The 21,151-nt window shown below is 42.8% G+C and overlaps 1 protein-coding gene across 2 annotated transcripts; it reads left to right on the top strand.

Moving 5' to 3' along the window:
* The first annotated feature begins 1,348 nt into the window (after nucleotides 1-1,348).
* Nucleotides 1,349-14,315, top strand: LOC138945822 (beta-1,3-galactosyltransferase 1-like). Of its 2 annotated transcripts, none has more exons than XM_070317327.1 (4): nucleotides 1,349-1,832; nucleotides 6,245-7,218; nucleotides 8,490-8,633; nucleotides 13,406-13,445. In XM_070317327.1, exons 2-4 carry the CDS (start codon nucleotides 6,335-6,337, stop codon nucleotides 13,428-13,430), a joined length of 1,053 nt encoding a protein of 350 aa, XP_070173428.1. In that variant the 5' UTR covers nucleotides 1,349-1,832; nucleotides 6,245-6,334; the 3' UTR covers nucleotides 13,431-13,445. The 2 variants fall into 2 exon arrangements, with proteins under 2 accessions (XP_070173428.1, XP_070173427.1); XM_070317326.1 differs by lacking the exon at nucleotides 13,406-13,445 and adding an exon at nucleotides 13,903-14,315 and having other exon boundaries at nucleotides 1,354-1,832.
* The last annotated feature ends 6,836 nt before the right edge of the window (nucleotides 14,316-21,151 follow it).

Here is a 21,151-nt window from a genome sequence, read left to right as displayed (position 1 = left end):
TGACTAAATGTTTTAACATTGAGGGGGAATCGAGACGAGGGTCGTGGTGTATGTGTGGCTCTGTGTGTGTGTGTGTGTGTGTGTGTGTGTGTGTGTGTGTGTGTGTGTGTGTGTGTGTGTGTGTGTGTGTGTGTGTGTCTGTGTGTCTGTGTGTGTCTGTGTGTGTCTGTGTCTGTGTGTGTGTGTAGAGCGATTCAGACGAAACTACTGGACCGATCTTTATGAAATTTGACATGAGAGTTCCTGGGAATGATATCCCCGGACGTTTGTTTTGTTTTTTCGATAAATACCTTTGATGACGTCATATCCGGCTTTTTGTAAAAGTTGAGGCGGCACTGTCACACCCTCATTTTTCAATCAAATTGATTGAAAGTTTGGCAAAGCAATCTTCGACCAAGGCCGGACTTTGATATTGCATTTCAGGTTGGTGGCTTAAAAAATAATTAATGAATTTGGTCATTAAAAATCGGAAACTTGTCATTAAAAGGTGGGTTTTTTTAAACGATCCAAAAACAATTTCATGTTATTCTTCGTCATTTTCTGATTCCAAAAACATATACATATGTTATATTTGGATTACAAACAAGCTCTGAAAATTAAAAATATGAAAATTATGATTAAAATTAATTGTCCGAAATCGATTTAGAAACAATTTCATATTATTCCTTGTCGGTCCCTGATTCTAAAATCATATAGATATGATATGTTTGGATTAAAAACAAACTCAGTAAGCTAAAAAGAATAGAGATACAGAAAAGCGTGTTATCCTGCTCAGCGCGACCACTACCGCACTATTCTGGCTTGTCAATTTCACTGCCTTTGCCACGAGCGGTGGACTGACAAAACTACGAATATCAATCAATCAATCAATGAGTCTTATATCGCGCATATTCCGTGGGTACAGTTCTAGGCGCTCTGCAGTGATGCCGTGTGAGATGAAATTTTATACGGCCAGTAGATTGCAGCCGAATATGCGGTCTTGGTGAAAAAATGCAGTGCCGTCAAAGCGTTCAGTTTCATTCTGTGAGTTCGACAGCTTGACTAAATGTTGTTATTTCGCCTTAAGCAACTTGTTTTCTTTTTTAAATCAGGGTGGTTGACTCAGGGAGAACGGCCCCTTTAACAATCAGGGTGGTTGACTCAGGGAGAACGGCCCCTTTAACAATCAGGGTGGTTGACTCAGGGAGAACGGCCCCTTTAACAATCAGGGTGGTTGACTGAGGGAGAACGGCCCCTTTAACAATCAGGGTGGTTGACTCAGGGAGAACGGCCCCTTTAACAATCAGGGTGGTTGACTGAGGGAGAACGGCCCCTTTAACAAGCGGGGAAAGAGTTGCAGCGGAGAGAATGATATCAGTGCTACGTGAGTGTGCACAAGATAACATTGCCCAACGACTCAGGTAATCCGGCCCGTGTTTGACAGCGGGGAATTGTGTACGTCGTTGTGGTGTGCCAACCCCCGTTCTTCCTGCATGGAATTCCTAATAACTAACTGACTGACTGACTGACTGACTGACTGACTGACTGACTGACTGACTAACTAACCAACTAACTAACTGACTGACTGACTGACTGACTAACTAACCAACTAACTAACTAACTAACTAACTAACTGACTGACTGACTGACTAACTAACCAACTAACTAACTGACTGACTGACTGACTAACTAACCAACTAACTAACTAACTAACTAACTCACTGACTGACTGACAAACCAACTAACTAACTAACTCACCCTGGAAACGAGTTGAGTTAGACATGGTGTTGGCGGGTTTGTTGCAAAGTATTGGAATGAGATTCTTCGGTTCTGATGTGTTGGCCTCATGAAATGTGAGTTGATTTTCTTTGTTCATATTTGGTTGCAAAAACGACACTTGTATCGCCGTTTTCTCCTCCTCCTCCTCCTCCTCCTCCTCCTCCTCCTCCTCCTCCTCCTCCTCCTCATCACCATTATCATAATCATCATCATCATCATCATCATCATCATCATCCTGTTGTTGTTGTTGTTGTTGTTGTTGTTGTTGTTGTTGTTGTTGTTGTTGTTGTTGTTGTTGTTCTTCTTCTTCTTCTTCTTCTTTTTCTTCTTCTTCTTCTTCTTCTTCTTCTTCTTCTTCTTCTTCTTCTTCTTCTTCTTCTTCTTCTTCTTCTTCTTCGCTTTAAAACTCAGATCACCCGAGCAGCCCATTCGACATAAAATCTGTGCTTTGACCGGGATGAGGGTGATGTGTGTGTGTGTGTGTGTGTGTGTGTGTGTGTGTGTGTGTGTGTGTGTGTGTGTGTGTGTGTGTGTGTGTGTGTGTGTGTGTGTGTGTGTGACATTCTGCAGTGAGTGTGTGTCCGTGCAGTGTGTTCCTGTGTCGGTGTGTCTGTGAGTCTCCTATAATTCTATGTCTGTTTTTGTCGAAGTAACAAACAATTATGCAATACCAGGAGTACATTATAGTTAGAAGTAGACGACGACCATTACGTGCAGTGGAAGCGCGGTCATACACTCGGCCATTGGGCTTTTACCACAAATCGGAGCATGGAGCTTGCCATGTGAACTGAACAAAGAAACAAGCTTGCACCGTCTCGACTAGCACCGTCTCGACTAGCACTATCAGCTGAAGAGACGATACACAATAACCGACCAACCAACCCAGAAGCAAATGTCACTAAAAACAAAAAGTGTAATTCTGGGAAAGCGTTCACTGGGAATACTGGATACAAATACCACCCTTTGGTACATGACATTTTCAATACACCGCTCAAAACATTTGAAATGAAGTAAACGAATAAAATACAAGAGTTACGAGTTCAGAAAATATAGATAAAGTTTAGTTTTTGGGGGGCAATATTGGGAAAATACTCCAGCCAGTCAAGAGATTCGAACCCGTGACGAGCGCTCTACCGAATGAGCTAACGGCGAGCTACTGACTAGCAGGTCCCATCTCGCCCCCGCTTTGTAGCAGCCGATTTGACGCACTTCTAGCTTTCAATCTGTCAAGGGTGTCAATATTCCCCCACAAGCAGTGGCAGTTCGCCCCCTCGTATTCCATGCGATGAAGTTGACTCTTGACGATATGTGTACGCTGCACTTGAAAGCTATAAACGTCACCTGTAGACTACTGTAACGGAACTGAAAGTTGGACATTCGCATTGTTAATCAACGTCACCTGTGTTATCTTTTAAGCAACTACACAGTGGTTTGGGTTGCTACGTGACAAACAAAAGTTGAAAATTCGCAATACACAAAGCCATAAACCGACCATGGAGCGTCGTCGTCCCGAACTAAATCTTTAAGAGGCGTCGACAGAACCAATGAAGGGGGGTCGGAACTTGGACATGATATACCTGTGGCAAAATCCATTTACAAAGTGGAATAATGTCAAAATACCGGTTCCAACAAACAGAGTAATTTCAAGGGGGAAAAAAAGGTATGTCCAAAACGGATCCGCACAGGTTTACGTCGAGGGACGAAAAAGAACTGTGTAGCAATCTTGCGGGACATTCTTGCAGGAGATAACGCCGACACTACGCGACGTGTCTGCAGTGAATGGGACAATGGACAGAGGGCGCTTTTGAAAGCAGAGGTGTTCACTCGGCACTCCGACTTGTGCCACGTTCAGACAAACAGTCGTATCTCCGCTCGAATGAATGTTTTTATTTCTCATTCTGAATTGACAGATTGCAAGCGGAACGACTTGCCTGTGTCTCCTTTTTACATTGGCATAAGCTTTGACAAAACGTTTCAACACAGACGGGGTATCGAGACGAGGGTGGTGGTGTATATGCGTGTGTGTTCGTGTGTGTGTGTGTGTATGTGTGTGTGTGTGTGTTTGTGAGACGCTTCGACAGAATGACTAAATGTATTATTTCGCTTCACGTGAATTGTTCAAGACTGTCATTGCCTTTTGTCAGAGCTGTCAAATATCTCCACAGCAAGTTCTCGGCATAATCGTGTTTTGATGCTCGGGTTGTATTGATCTCGCCGTGTGTGTGTGTGTGTGTGTGTGTGTGTGTGTGTGTGTGTGTGTGTGTGTGTGTGTGTTCAGGTAAGCCTACCATGGAGAAAGAGATCATCGGCTGTCAGAAGGACAGTTAAACCGCACACACCGTCGTGTGTTGTGACAAATGTCTTTTACAACGACAGCTTGTGAATCTTCCGTTTCGTTTGTCACAAGATAAATGAACGTGTGGAGTTGGGTTTTGACATGTCTATGTCACGGTAGAGACGAAGATCTGGTAGAAACGTCGTTTCTACCGGTAGAGACGAGGATCGTCGTTTCTGCCGGTAGAAACGACGATCGGAATAAAACGTTTGTGTGTGTGTGTGCAATATAGGTGATTTTGTCAATTATGAACACAGTTCTATCTTACCGGAATGAAATCATTTTTAACGTTGTTTACAGGGCACGTGCATTTGTGGGAAATGTATTGAGAATGTCAGCAAATATTGTTCACCTACCGTACAACTGCCTTCACTGACCAGGCGAAGACAGCAATCACAACTTTTTTTTCCTTCAGAGTGAACACAATTCGTGAAATATCTCTGTTAGTTTGACTTCCGAAAACAGTATTCCACAGACCTTCGTCATTCAAGCGTTAAGACAAGTCACCAACTGGGCAAAGGGGGCCTCCGTGTGCACGTGCAGGGGAAAATGTAACACTGCTAAATGCAAGTGCAAGCGAGCAGCAGTACCCTGCTCTACAAAATGTCACCCTAAATCCACCCGATCGTGTCTGAACAAAGACAATCACTCTGGTGAGTGAGTGTACCCCTCTTCTGACAATTCTTCTAGTGCACTAAATGCAGTTCCAAACTGTCTAGTGATGAACACGCCTTTTATGGGGGGGGGGGGGGGGGGGGGGAGGGAGAGAGTTCCCTTGTGTATTATTTGTGCTATGTGAGGTGACTTTTACCAGCTGTTTTAAAGACTCATGCATTAGTTGTGCTATATGAGTTGACTTTTACCAGCAGTTTTAAAGACTCATGCATTAGTTGTGCTATGTGAGGTGACTTTTACCAGCGGTTTTAATGACAAGATCAAAGTTTCTCTCGCTTTTAACTCGCAACCATCTGTTTTAAAAACTCGTGTGTATTATTTCTTCGGAGGATCGTCGTCTCTACTGGTAGAAACGTCGTTTCTACCGGTAGAAACGAGGATCGACGTTTCTACCAGATCTTCGTCTCTACCGTGACATCTACACTCCTACATGAGAAAAAAAAGGGTGGGGTCGTGGATATGGGCGAGAGGGGGGGAGGGGGGTGCCTGTCTGAGTGTGGATTGTCTGAATCTAAATCGGTACAGACTTATAGACAGTTTTGGTTTAAAAGTAAAACTTTTAAAGTGTGTGTGTGTGGGTGTGGGTGTGGGTGTGGGTGGGTGTGTGTGTGTGGGTGTGGGTGGGTGTGTGTATGTGTGTGGGTGGGTGTGGGTGGGTGTGTGGGTGGGTGTGGGTGGGTATGTGTGGGTGTGGGTGTGGGTGGGTGTGTATGTGTGTGGGTGTGTATGTGTGGGTGTGCGTGGGTGTGTGAGTATGTGTGTGGGTGTGGGTGGGTGTGTGTGTATGTGTCGTCGCGATATAACCTTCGTGGTTGAAAACGACGTTAAACACCAAATAAAGAAAGAAAGTGTGTGTATGTGTGTGGGTGTGTGTGTGTGGGTGTGTGGGTGTATGGGTGTGTGGGTGTGGGTGGGTGTGTATGTGTGGGTGTGTGTATGTGTGGGTGTGTGTGGGTGTGTGTGTATGTGTGTGATGGTGGGTGGGTGTGTGTGTATGTGTGTGGGTGGGTGTGTGTGTGTGTGTATGTGTGTGTATGTGTGTGTGTGTATGTGTGTGTATGTGTGAGGGTGTGGGTGTGTGCATGTGGGTGGGTGTGTGTGGGTGTGTGCGTGTGCGTGGGTGTGTGTGTGTGTGGGTGTGGGTGTGGGTGTGGGTGGGTGTGTGTGTGTGGGTGTGGGTGGGTGTGTGTATGTGTTTGCATGTGTGTGTCTTTGTGTGTGCGTTCATGTACGTACGACGAATAGTGACAGAAATAACAATTCCTCCGGAACAAACAGTCGGTATCTTGCAATGATGGCTCACATGCAGGGCCTTCGGAAACGATGAGGTCTGAGTATAGTTGTTTGGTTGCTTGCGTCTTTGATTATCTGGTTTGCTTTGTTAGTTCTATAATGGTTTGGTTGGCAGCTTGTTTGTTTGTATTAAGCAAACAGAATATCCACGTTTTGTTCAGGGCTGAATGCATTTTGTCACAGGAACACAGACACCCACAAACTGAACTCCCGCTGGTTTGAACACTGACAGAGTCCCTAGCCTGGAGAGTTGAGGCGAGACGGGGGTACGGGATGCTGCGCTATGCCCGCTTGTCTCTCCGAAAGTTGGTCATCTACGTGGTCGTCGTCGCTCACTACCTGCTCATCTACTCTCTGTGGACGGACACCGCACACCACCGCTGTCCAGTGGAGGTGACCAGCGACCATCGTCAACGTCGCAGCGACGTGAGAAGCGTCTTGTCGGGAGAGGAGAACGCTTTGAACAGTGCTTCAAACTCCAGTGCTGAGGTTCATTCCCATTTCCAAAAGGAGGCGCCAAAATCAGGACAAGCAAGGAATGGCAAAGAAAGTTTGAAAAACGTGGTGAAAGATCATAGTGTTTTGAAAAAGCAAGGCACAAAGGAAAGCAACAGTATACGCTCCGATTCTTCCCAAACACTGGTGAGTGTTAAGACTAAGACAGCAGAGAAAGATCAGAATGGAGTCAAAATGACCCCAAAACGAACAGCCGAAAAAGGAAATCAATCTCTACCTAAAGACACACATGGCAAACTTTTAGTGACAGCCAATAACACAATCACACCACGACCGTTAAATTGCAGCGGATGTTTTAGATCTGAGTTTCCGACGCTACTGGACCAACCTGAGCTGTGCAGAGTGTACGACAACCAATCCATAGACGTCGTGTTCCTGATCGCCACGGCAGGCACGCACACGGCTGAGCGTCACGCCATTCGCAACACGTGGGCCACAGCCACCAACAACAACACCTCAAACATCCGGCATCTCTTTGTGCTCGGAACCACAACGGACGCTAAGCGCATGCGCGCGATCGAGGAAGAAGGACGTCACTTCCGCGACGTGGTGGTGAGCGGGTTCCACGATAGCTACCTGAACCTGACCTTGAAAACTGTGGCTTCCTTGCGTTGGTTGACGTCACGCTGTGCTCACGCCAGGTAAGTCTGTTGGGTGACGTCACGCTGTGCTCACGCCAGGTAAGTCTGTTGGTTGACGTCACGCTTTTCTCACGCCAGGTAAGTCTGTTGGGTGACGTCACGCTGTGCTCACGCCAGGTAAGTCTGTTGGTTGACGTCACGCTTTTCTCACGCCAGGTAAGTCTGTTGGTTGACGTCACGCTTTTCTCACGCCAGGTAAGTCTGTTGGTTGATGTCACGCTGTGCTCACGCCAGGTAAGTCTGTTGGTTGATGTCACGCTGTGCCAACGCCAGGTAAGTCTGTTGGTTGACGTCACGCTGTGCTCACGCCAGGTAAGTCTGTTGGTTGACGTCACGCTGTGCTCACGCCAGGTAAGTCTGTTGGTTGACGTCACGCTGTGCTCACGCCAGGTAAGTCTGTTCCTAGAGAAGCAGGTCAGGGCTCCCCACACTGCGCGACCCTGCGTACTATACGCACTACAAGCACTATACGCACTACACGCACTATACGCACTACACGCACTATACGCACTACACGCACTAGACGCACTATACGCACTACAAGCACTATCCGCACTACACGCACTACACGCACTATACGCACTACACGCACTATACGCACTACAAGCCGAAAACACGATTGTTATAAATGCAAGATACGAGCGTACATCAAATGCATACGGGTTCCACGACGCACTGAATCTGAACAGAGCGGGTCCCTGGCTTCACGGCGTACCCGTTATTATGCGTACCAACAGTACTGTTTTCAGAAACGGCCCTGCCGGAACTCCACCGATGCAATTTTAAAGAGGTAGTCTCACCCACATGATCGTAATGTTTGTATAAAGGGCTTAGAGTCTTTAAGTGTCAGTACTACTTTGAGCTGTCTAGTAGGGCGGTATGAGTCGGTAGCTGTGTGTGTCTTGTTGTGTCAAGTTTTTCGTCTTCTTCGTACACACCTGTGATTAGTAGTTGTGTGTGTGTCTTTTTGCTTCAGGTTTTGTGTCGTCTTTGCTCACACGCGAGGTCAGTTGTTTGTGTGTTTTTTGGTGTCAGGTTTTGTGTCGTCTTTGCTCACACGCGAGGTCAGTTGTTTGTGTGTTTTTTGGTGTCAGGTTTTGTGTCGTCTTTGCTCACACGCGAGGTCAGTTGTTTGTGTGTTTTTTGGTGTCAGGTTTTGTGTCGTCTTTGCTCACACGCGAGGTCAGTTGTTTGTGTGTCTTGTTGTGTCAGGTTTTGTGTCGTCTTTGCTCACACGCGAGGTCAGTTGTTTGTGTGTTTTTTGGTGTCAGGTTTTTCGTGAAGGTGGACGACGACGTGTGGGTCAACAGTCGAGCAGTGCAGCACGTGCTGACCAATCACACGGACTTTCTGCAGCGCGGACTGGGCGGACACTGCGCCTCGGCCAACAAACCCAACCGCTACAAGTCTAAATGGTGAGGGTGTAGTATAACTAGCCACGGCCAACAAACCCAACCGCCACAAGTCTAATAATAATAAAGTGTATTTATATTGCGCCTATCCCTTACAAAAAACAAAATTATTTGGCTCTAAGCGCATTACAACATGTGTAGGGACTTGGTACAATCAAGTCTGACAAATACAATAACACAATATACAGTCGGTCTCTTGGGTAAAAATGGGAAAAGCAGCTTCGACATTTAAACACTGCTACTAAAAAAATCCTCTAACAATGCATACTGCTTTACAATATGCATTTATGTATAAATATAGTTAAAGAACATCGAGTTAACAGGAATTAGAAAAGGTTCTTATGATAAAACTATCTAGCGAACGACGAAGGAGAAGAAGAATAAAACTATCAATGTCAATGTATAACAAGTCATTCAACGTATATAAATGGCCAAAGAACAACAACAAAGCAATAATAATAAAACAGTTATACTCAATGGCTAATAACGAGGCAGAACTAAATAGTCTAAATGGTGAGGGTGTAGTATAACTAGCCACGGCCAACAAACCCAACCGCTACAAGTCTAAATGGTGAGAGTGTAGTATAACAAGCCACGGCCAACAAACCCAACCGCTACAAGTCTAAATGGTGAGGGTGTAGTATAACAAGCCACGGCCAACAAACCCAACCGCTACAAGTCTAAATGGTGGGAGTGTAGTATAACTAGCCACGGCCAACAAACTCAACCGCTACAAGTCTAAATGGTGAGAGTGTAGTATAACAAGTCACAGCCAACAAACTCAACCGCTACAAGTCTAAATGGTGAAAGTGTAGTATAACTAGCCACGGCCAACAAACTCAACCGCTACAAGTCTAAATGGTGAGAGTGTAGTATAACAAGCCACAGCCAACAAACTCAACCGCTACAAGTCTAAATTGTGAGAGTGTAGTATAACTAGCCACGGCCAACAAACTCAACCGCTACAAGTCTAAATAGTGAGAGTGTAGTATAACAAGCCACAGCCAACAAACTCAACCGCTACAAGTTAAATGGTGAGAGTGTAGTATAACTAGCTACGGCCAACAAACTCAACAGCTACAAGTCTAAATAGTGAGAGTGTAGTATAACTAGCCACGGCCAACAAACTCAACCGCTACAAGTCTAAATGGTGAGAGTGTAGTATTACTAGTCTTGCGGATGTCTTACGAACGTTGCGAGTGCTTGCAAACATTTTACGAATAAAGCGATTATGCAATTCGCATTGTTCGTTATACTGCTCTTACACTGTGCCGAATTTCCCTTGCGAATAGAATTCACCAATAATTCGTAATGATCGGGACATGGTCGCAAGATATTCGTAAATGTTCTTAACCATTCGCCACCATTCGTCTCTTGTTGCGAATAATTATTAGCAACATGCTCCTAATATTCACAAGGAATGCATATTCTTCAGTATTCGCAAGCCATTCGTAATCATCGTAAAGGCATTCGTAGCGCTCGCAAGGCATTCGCAATGATCGGTACACATTCGCAAGCACTCGCAACTATTCGTAACATTTTGAACTCAAAGCCATGACGTTCCCTACACAAGGCTTTGATTACGAACGGATAAGGGGCGTAACTCCTTAGTCATATTACAGTTGAATATTCAAAGCGGGTCGGCTTCACTCAATTTCTTGGCATCAGAGGCTTGACATAAATTAGGAAAACAAATGGTTGGACCCATCATGGACCAACTAAAACGCTGTAGGGCAGAATTAATATTTCAATGGTATTTTTCAACGTTCTCAGCGTCACTGCAGGAAGTTTCGATTCATTCAAAGATGCAAAGATTTTCGTTGTTGATACAAAGGGACTTGACTCTCACTTTCTGCACGTTGAGAACGCCACTTCCTGCAGTGACGCTGAGAACGTTGAAAAATACCATCAAAATATTAATTCTGCCCTACAGCGTACGTTTTACTTGGTCCATGATGGGTCCAACCATTTGTTTTCCTAATTTATGTCAAGCCTCTGATGCCAAAAAATTGAGTGAAGCCGACCCGCTTTGAATTTTCAACTGTAATATGACTAAGAAGTTACGCCCCTTATCCGTTCGTTATCAAAGCCTTGTGCAGGGAACGTCATGGCTTTGAGTTCAAAATGCTATTCGTAAGACATTCGCAAGAAATGTGTATATGAACATGTTGTATTTGGCAACAAAAGAGACTAATAGACAGGACACATATTGACCATTCGAAGCCTTACGAATCCTTGCGAATGTCTTACGAATGGGTGCGAGTGCTTGCGAATGTCTTCTGATCATTGCGAATGCATACGAATCTATATTCGCAAGGACATTCGGCACAGTGTAAGACAGGCATAACGAATGTTTGCGAATGCCTTGCGAGCCTGACAAATACATTGCGATGATTACAAATGTTCGCAAGGACATTCAGCACAGTGTGAGACAGGCATAACGAATGGTTGCGAATGCCTTGCGAGCGTTACGAATGCATTGCGATGATTACGAATGTCTTGCGAAATCTTACAAGTACGTTGCAAAAAAGTTAAGAATATGACTTCTTTGCGAATATTAGGAACATGTTGCTATGTTCAAAACAAGAGGCGAAGCCTTCAAGGCTCACGTAAGAAATCGACAAACACTAACACAAACTCAATCACTCCGTCACACATACACACACAGTAAGCATAGGTGACACGGTGCAAGAGTGCGAGACACTAGATCTAGATCTGTCTGTCTGTAGCCTACTTACGAGGACACGACTGCCAGATGGCCAGATCGACACTGCGCTTTCGACAGCGCTTCCTCGCGCAGACACTGGAAAAACGCTGTGCAGATTAACCTTTAGGAAATCTCCTTCGGTATCTTCTTTATCTATTTTTCTGGAGCTACGAAACCGAACAATGTGAAATCGTCTTCTCCGAATCGGCGAACTGCAGCTCGGTGATAACTGTATCTATACCACAATCCTTCACGCGATCTGACCTAACCTTGACCCCTGACCTGGTCTACATACCACACACGACACAAACCAGTCAGCTGTTTTTACCCCCCCCCCCCCAAAAAAAAAACCACCCGTTTTCTTTGGATACACACTTTAACTACATACGTGCCGACAAAATGTTGATCATTGCTTCAATAGGCCTACTTTGAAGCTGTTGCTTGAATAATAACCAGGTAAAATTAGTATTTCGGTGTTCAGTCAAATGTTAAAGTTTCTACCACAGACATACCTACATACGCACGCACGCACGCACGCACGCACAGACAGACAAAAGTTAGCATCGCATAGGCTACACTTACGTGAGCCAACAAGAGACGACCATGTCCCGATCATTGTGAATTATTGGAAAATTCTATTCGCAAGGGCAATTCGGCACAGTGTAAGAGTAGCATTACGGAAACAGTTTTTACCATTGAGTTTGCACTCACAAGACACTAAAGAGCCCGCCTTCAGTCTTACATAATATGAGAATTGAAATTCGACCTCAACTTAAATTAAGTCGTTAATCAAGATATAAATGTGCTTTCAATTAATGCTTATTTTTTTCGTGAATCCAAAAAAGTATAGATCTGTTATGTTTGAATTGATATTAAAGGCACAGTAAGCCTCCCGTAAACCATCACAGATACTGTCAGGCTTTTACAGGCACAGTACGACTCCCGTAAACCATCACAGATACTGTCAGGCTTTTACACCCAGTACAAACACCCTTCCATTTGAACGCTCGCCGAACGGGAACATCCTGGCTGCTTTTCGTCGAGAGTGAGACATTTTCACAGAATTTATTTTCGTGGACCGTCAGGCGCCTCGTTTTGGCGCTAGAACTAACTTTTAAAATCTAAATAATAAATTGACAGCTTGTAACACAAACATTCTTAAATCATAAAAGATTTCTTTTTTCACCAAGACAAGATCGGTACAATTCGAACTTTTGAGAGTTTTAAAAAAGATAGCCCGGAAGCAGGGTCACGAAAGGTCGTGTCTCAAAGCAGACGATTTTTCTGAATAGCGCTCGCTTTCATTGAAGCCAGCCGCCGCCGACAATTTCGTGTGACTCGCAGCCGTTTGTTGCGTTTTAGAATCAGAGGTACACAATAATGTGCTATTGCAGATACAGCCAGTCGCAATGAAATCACAAACTTACGGCTATTGTAAAAAAAAAAAGGAAAGTGGAACACACGGGTTCACGATGGCTCAGGGGTTAGATAAACCATGAAATCTGGTGTGTGGTTTACGCGAGCTAAATATCATTTCAAACGAACTGTTTTATTTAATGCTATTAAATGCTATTGCAAGTGTGTTCCAATAGGTTAGAACTGCTTTTTTCATTAGAAGATTTATATCGTTTTGTAAACCATTTGAGACATACTGGGGGCTTTAAGATCGAAACAACGACAAATCAGAGTCCCTGTGTACAGAATACCGAGACGGGTTGCGGTCAGCCAGGACATAGTCTCGGTAAAGGCTTGTTAGTTCGGGCATTGTCTCGGTAAAGATTTTTTTAGTTCAGACATTGTCTCGGTAAAGATTTTTTTATTCAGACATTGTCTCGGTAAAGACTTTTTAGTTCAGACATAGTCTCGGTAAAGACTTTTTAGTTCAGAAATAGTCTCAGTAAAGACTTTTTAGTTCAGACATAGTGTCGCCTTAAGAATTGTTTTTTTTTCTTTCTTTCTATAATGTTTCCAACCCCGATCCTTGCTTGACCATGTTGTGGTTTTCACCAGATTTGTACCAATGTTGTGGTTTTGACCAGATTTGTACCAATGTTGTGGTTTTGACCAGGTTTGTACCAATGTTGTGGTTTTGACCAGGTTTGTACCAATGTTGTGGTTTTGACCAGGTTTGTACCAATGTTGTGGGTTTTCACCAGGTTTGTACCAATGTTGTGGTTTTGACCAGGTTTGTACCAATGTTGTGGTTTTGACCAGGTTTGTACCAATGTTGTGGTTTTCACAAGGTTTGTACCAATGTTGTGGGTTTTCACCAGGTTTGTACCAATGTTGTGGTTTTGACCAGGTTTGTACCAATGTTGTGGTTTTGACCAGGTTTGTACCAATGTTGTGGTTTTGACCAGGTTTGTACCAATGTTGTGGTTTTGACCAGGTTTGTACCAATGTTGTGGTTTTGACCAGGTTTGTACCAATGTTGTGGTTTTGACCAGGTTTGTACCAATGTTGTGGGTTTTCACCGGGTTTGTACCAATGTTGTGGTTTTGACCCGGTTTGTACCAATGTTGTGGTTTTCACCAGGTTTGTACCAATGTTGTGGGTTTTCACCAGGTTTGTACCAATGGAGGTTTACCCTGACGAAACGTACCCGCCCTACTGCTACGGATTCGGCTACGCCGGAAGTGTGACACTGGCCCAACACGTGGTTGCTGTAGCGAGTGACGTCCCCTCCTTTTTCCTGGAGGATGTGTACCTCGGCATGTGTCTCAAACGCCTGGGATTTGGGGTTCGAACCTTTGACCGGTTCAGGAATTTTCGTAACAAAAACTCGTGCAAGGAAGCTAAGTCTCGAAAAAACTCGATGATACTCAATGTCACGCCCAAAATAATGTTTCAGTACTGGGATGGATGTTAAATCTCGTGAAGTCTCGATGATACTCAATGTCCCGCCCAAAACAATGTTTCAGTACCGGGATGGATGTTAATTCTTGTGAAGTCTCGGCCATTAAACTCAATGAAAAGGCTTTTGTTTCATGTTGTCAATTTGTACAGCTATTTAGTGTGTGTGTGGAGGGGGGATCAGTGTGTGTGTGTGTGTGTGTGTGTGTGTGTGTGTGTGTGTGTGTGTGCGTGTGTGTGTGTGTGTCTGTTTGGTGTGTGTGTCTGTTTGTGTGTGTGTGTGGGTGTGTGTGCAGGGGCAGATCCAGGGGGGTTTCCGGGGTTTCCGGACCCCCCCCCCCCTAGCTTAAAAAAAAGGGAAAAAAGAGAGAAAAAAAAAGAGAAACAAAAGTATAAAAAAAATAAATACATTTGAAAAAAACAACAACTGAAGGCTCAGATTGCACCAGATTGCTCCATTTTCCTTGATTTTAATCGAAATTTTCAGGCGGGGCATGCCCCCGGACCCCCCTAAGAGCTAGTTTTTGACTTCTAATGACGGTTTTGGAAGGTAGTTGGGTAATTTGCTGGCTGAAGTTGCACCAGATTGATCCATTTTCCTATTTTATTTAAACCAAATTTGTCTTCCTAAATTCAATGTTTTGAAGGTGTATTAGGCCAAGTTTCTTGGCTCAAATTGCACCAGATTGCTCCATTTTTGCGCCTCAACTAAACGCTTCGCGTCGTCGAATTGTCCCTTAAAGAAATTTGGATACCCCCCCTTAAACATTATGTGATCCGCCCTGGTGTGTGTGTGTGTGTGTGTGTGTGTGTGTGTGTGTGTGTGTGTGTGTGTGTGTGTGTGTGTGTGTGTGTGTGTGTGTGTGTGTGTGTGTGTGTGTGTGTGTGTGTGTGTGTGTGAAGAAAAAAAATCAATGTGTAGGCTTGTGTCTTGGTATTGATGGTGGGTTGAAGTGCACGAAGGGATACGGGGTGCCACGCAAGAGGGTGTGAACCAGCCGGGGGTGTCTCATAGTTTGAAATCACAACAAATCTAACCAATCCGACTACGCGGCTGCGAACCACAGGCACTTGCGTAGCCTACAAGATTTTTGCTCAGATAGTTTTTGCTGCGCACACTGCCGAACACACAAGCTTCCCGGGAGAATGATTACAAGCACTCAAACAGCTAATGTAGCACAGAAGCAAAGGGTATCTCAACCTGTCCACTGTTGAAGGAAAACCATACACTCGGTCCAAAATGACAGCATAAAGACCTATCTCCTCGGTCCAACATGACAGCATAAAAACATATCTACTCGGTCCAAAATGACAGCTTAAAGACCTATCTACTCGGTCCAAAATGACAACATAAAGACCTATCTACTCGGTCCAAAATGACAGCATAAAGACCTATCTACTCGGTCCAAAATGACAGCATAAAGACCTATCTACTCGGTCCAAAATGACAGCATAAAGACCTATCTACTCTGTCCAAAATGACAACATAAAGACCTATCTACTCGGTCCAAAATGTCAGCATAAAGACCTATCCACTCGATCCAACATGACAGCATAAAAACCTATCCACTCAATCCAACATGACAGCATAAAAACCTAACCACTCGAACCAACATGACAGCATAAAGACCTATCTCCTCGGTCCAACATGACAGCATAAAACCTATCTCCTCGGTCCAACATGACAGCATAAAACCTATCTCCTCGGTCCAACATGACAGCATAAAACCTATCTCCTCGGTCCAACATGACAGCATAAAGACCTATCTACTCGGTCCAAAATGACAGCATAAAGACCTATCTACTCGGTCCAACATGACAGCATAAAAACCTATCTACTCGGTCCAACATGACAGCATAAAAACCTATCCACTCGATCCAACAGGACAGCATAAAAACCTATCTACTCGGTCCAAAATGACAATATAAAAACCTATCTACTCGGTCCAAAATGACAATATAAAAACCTATCTACTCGGTCCAAAGTGACAACATCAAAACCTATCTACTCGGTCCAACATGACAGCATAAAGACCTATCTACTCGGTCCAAAATGACAACATAAAAACCAATCTACTTGGTCCAAAATGACAACAGCAAGACCTATCTACTCGGTCCAAAAAGACAGCATAAAAACCTTTCTATTCGGTCCGAAATGACAGCATAAAAACTTAATTACTTGACTCAGAATGTCAGCATAAAAACGTATTTACTCGGTCCGATATGACAGCATAAAAAACCTATCTACTCGGTCTGAAACGACAGCATAAAAATCTACTGGAGAAATGAGTCCGGCACACCACTGACCACTCCCACGTGACTTTTCCCCTCGAAGTTCAATGTTCACACGTTTGTCGAGTTCCCAGGTCCTAGACGTTGAGCAATCCGTGGAATGCGCAAAGTCGCTGGTTATAAGTTCAAACTCTCCTCAACGTCTCTCTTTCTTTGATGTATGCACTTAAACTTCTTAACTTACAATTGTAGAGGAACTAATCTCTCATTCATCATTCTCCTCACACCAAAAGTTCACATCCATTCATAGCAAGTCTCAAATCGCTCGTTGAACTCTTCTTCCCCTCAGATCCTAACAATAAATACACACATGAAAGAAAAGTAAGGAAACACAAAACACAGTGGGACAAATTAAAGTCATTTCTTAAAAGGGGAAGACAACTCCACTTTCCAGAAGAAGACAACAAGTCGCATAAGGCGAAATTACTACATTTAGTCAAGCTGTGGAATTCACAGAATGAAACTGAACGCACTGCATTTTTTCACAATGACTATAGTCCGCCGCTCGCTTTTCTGTACCTCTCTTCGTTTTAACTTTCTGAGCGTGTTTTTAATCCAAACATATCATATCTATATGTTTTTGGAATCAGGAACCGACAAGGAATAAGATGGAATTGTTTTTAAATCGATTTTGGAAATTTAATTTTAATCATAATTTTTATATTTTTAATTTTTAGAGCTTGTTTTTAATCCGAATATAACATATTTATATGCTTTTGGAATCAGAATATGATGAAGAATAAGATGAACGTAATTTTGGATCATTTTATAAAAAAATAATTTTAATTACAATTTTCAGATTTTTAATGACCAAAGTCATTAATTAATTTGTAAGCCTCCAAGCTGAAATGCAATACCAAAGCCCGGCCTTTGTCGAAGATTGCTTGACCAAAATGTCAATCAATTTGATTGAAAAATGAGGGTGTGACAGTGCCGCCTCAACTTTTACAAAAAAAGCCGGATATGACGTCATCAAAGGCATTTATCCAAACAAATGGAAAAAAAACATCCGGGGATATCATACCCAGAAACTCTCATGTAAAATTTCATAAAGATCGGTCCTGTAGTTTACTCTGAATCGCTCTACACACACACACGCTCAGACAGACAGACAGACACACACACAGACACAGACACATATACACCACGACCCTCGTCTCGATTCCCCCTCTATGTTAAAACATTTAGTCAAAACTTACTAACACTCTACCCTATCATACCTATGCAAAACAAATTATAATCGGCTATTCCAAGAGACCGAAACTCAAAACGAATTAGTTTTCCAAATCGGAAATAACACAACAGTCTTTTTACCAAGACAGGAACCAGAAGTCGCGTAAGGCGAAATTACTACATTCAGTCAAGCTGTGGAACTCACAGAATGAAACTGAACGCACTGCATTTTTTCGCAATGACCGTAGTCCGCCGCTCGTGCAAAAGGCAGTGAAATTAACTAGCCTGTTTAGCGCGGTAGTGGCTGCGCTGTGCTGCATAGCACGCTTTTCTGTACCTCTCTTCGTTTTAACTTTCTGAGCGTGTTTTTATTCCAAACATATCATATCTGTATGTTTTTGGAATCAGGAACTGACAAGAAATAAGATGAAATTGTTTTAAATCGATTTCGGAAGTGTTATTTTAATTATAATTTTTATATTTTTAATATTCAGAACTTGTTTTTAATCCGAATATAACATATTTATATGTTTTTGGAGTCAGAAAATGATGAAGAATAAGATGAACGTAATTTTGGATCATTTTATAAAAAAATAATTTTAATTACAATATTCAGATTTTTAATGACCAAAGTCATCAATTAATTTTTAAGCCTCCAAGCTGAAATGCAATACCAAAGTCCGGCCTTTGTCAAAAACTGCTTGGCCAAAATTTCAATCAATTTGATTGAAAAATGAGGGTGTGACAGTGCCGCCTCAACTTTTACAACAAGTTGCGTAAGGCGAAAATACAACATTTAGTCAAGCTCAGTCGAACTCACAGAATGAAACTGAACGCATTGCATTTTTTCCGCAAGACCGTACACTCGTAGCTTCGTCTGTCCACCGCTCGTGGTAAAGGCAGTGAAATTAACAATCCAGAAAAGCGCGGAAGCGGTTGCGCTGAGGAGGATAGCACGCTTTTCTATATATTTATTCTTTTTAACTCTCTGAACGTGTTTTTAATCCAAACATATCATATCTATATGTTTTTGGGAATCAGGAACGGACAAGGAATAAGATGAAATTGTTTTTAAATTGGAATCAGAAAATGATGAAGAATACGATTACATTATTTTTGCATCGATTTATAAAAACAATATTCAATTACAATTTTAAGATTTTCAATGACAAAACTCATTAATTAATGTTTAAGCCTCCAAGCTGAAATGCAATACCAATCCGGGCTTTGTGGAAGCTAGATTGCGTAACCACAATTTCAATCAATTTGATTGAAAAATGAAGGTGTGACAGTGCCGCCTCAACTTTTACAAAATGCCGGATATGACGTCATCAAAGCCATTTATCGAAAAAATGAGAAAAAAACGTCTGGGGATATCATACCCAGGAACTCTCATGAAAAAAAAGGCACTGATAAATCTGGATATCGCAGTCAAATCTAACGATAACGATTTTATCGCATTCCATTTGTGAAGAAGAACCCATTAACCCCAGTCTAAGAAATCGGTCAAGCGCAAGGGAGGCTACTGCCATGTTGGAAATGTTGGATTGTCTGTTCCTGCTTTCGCAACTTTGCTGCTGTAACTTTCATTTTTCAAATACTCTTTCGTTTTCTAAGACGTAAATAAGGCATCTAAAAACAACAAAGAAAAGAAAAAGAATGTGTAAACAGATCACACAAAAAAGCTTCAGTGGAGGAACACGGAACAGCCTTCGCGGCTTTAATTTGGCAATTCTAAACGATGGCAGGAACTGAAGTGCCCCGGACTGTATCAGTGAAGTCCTCTGGCTCATTTTCTGTGTAGAAGACAGCTTCCAGTTCTTAGTCGTTATCGACGGACTGCAGTGTTGAACTGCAGACGACACAATATTCCAAGACAACTTTCAAAGATGGCGTCTTCCGATAGCCTTCGTGACTGTTTTGAAGCTGTTGAGGTTTTTGTGTGGATTTTGCATAGCTACGACAAAGAGGGATGGGACAGTGATTCATGCTGGAGCAAAACGTTTAAATCGGCTGCTCATTTCCAGCCTTTACGTGAGTGATGAGCGCTGATAGTGATAGAGAACTCGCTTCTTGCTCCAAAGTTCAGTTTGTTTACGGCTGTTCCAATCGCCTCCCTCGGTAAGATTAAAACATACCATTCTACTACTTATCTGCTATTAAAGGTGGGTGGAAAAAGTGTGTATTTATTCATTACACAGTTTAAACTTGCTGATGCAATTACTTTCCTTTTATAAATTTAAGCTTTAAAATAATGGGAGACTTGTGTTTCCTTCAAGTGAGAATTTTTTCTTCAAAATTACAATTGGAAAACTACTTCCGGCACGATATCAAATTCACTAGGAACTTCCTCTGCGATATCAATTGATATACAGTTCCTAGTTGACCAATGACAACAGGTGTTTTTGTCATGTGATCAGTAAAAATGCGATAAATATATATATACATGTATATAATATATACACAAATAAATAAGGAAAAAAAAACCAAGCCTTCACGTTTATATATTTTCAATATATATATATACACACACACACACACACACACACACACACACACACACACACACACACACACCATATGCACACACACACACACACACACACACACAGTGTTACTTTGTAATTAATATAATTCAATTGTGTAATTGAAATTACGTGAACACACACTAAAATTGTAAATATATATATACACAGGCTAACACACACACAAACACACACACAAATTGGATAAATATGAAATGAAATCCACACACATCCGCACACGAACACATCCACACACACATCCGCACATGCACAAACAGACACTACACAAGCACAAAACACACACACACACACACACACACACACACACACAGACAAACACACGCACAAGCAAACATGAGCACACGCTGCCCAAAATAATGGTCTGTATGATTGCCTCAGACAATTGCCTTACCCAGCCAGAATTCGCCGGTCAAGTTCCCAAACCCGTTTTGATATTCCACCCAGCTCCTGTAGAAATCCACGGAGCCATCCATTCGACGTTGACACACCTGTACATTGTAAAACAGCGTAAGTAACATTTAAGACCGCCAACACATACAGAAACAAAGAACCTATCATTTATGCAACTTTCCGTTTTTGCTTGGTTTTTTAACTCTGTGTGTGTGTATGTCCGTGTGTGTGTGTGTGTGTGTGACATACCGTCCAGCCCCCACAGTCAGTGTCCTCGTCACAGTAGACCTGAAGGGGCGTGACATTGTCCGGGTAGATGGTAGATGGTAGATGGTCACCACGCCACTCCTGCTTCCTTCCGGCTCTTTCTTCGGGCAGCTCGTCTTCTGTTCTGCGTCTATTTTCAATAGTAAATATATTTTGGCGCATAAAAAAACCCGCAACAACTGAGAATTGTCAGCCGAACTATTTTGAATCGATAAGAAATATGACATTTTTACAAAATAAAATGGATTCATTTTTCAACATCAATCATAAATGGACAACTGTAGCATGTCAAA

The sequence above is a fragment of the Littorina saxatilis genome, linkage group LG13, assembly GCF_037325665.1.
Source record: "Littorina saxatilis isolate snail1 linkage group LG13, US_GU_Lsax_2.0, whole genome shotgun sequence".
Classification (NCBI taxonomy): Eukaryota; Metazoa; Mollusca; class Gastropoda; order Littorinimorpha; family Littorinidae; genus Littorina; species Littorina saxatilis.
The sequence above is the reverse complement of the archived record's forward strand: the minus strand, read 5'-3'. Positions and strand labels throughout refer to the sequence as shown.

Bases quoted from the DNA above. Each gene is read 5' to 3' on its own strand.
- LOC138945822 (XM_070317326.1), top strand. From the start codon at position 6,335: ATGCTGCGCTATGCCCGCTTGTCTCTCCGAAAGTTGGTCATCTACGTG. The intron at 7,219-8,489 runs GTAAGTCTGTTG...TTTTGGTGTCAG, and splicing joins TCACGCTGTGCTCACGCCAG to GTTTTTCGTGAAGGTGGACG. The intron at 8,634-13,902 runs GTGAGGGTGTAG...GGTTTTCACCAG, and splicing joins AACCGCTACAAGTCTAAATG to GTTTGTACCAATGGAGGTTT.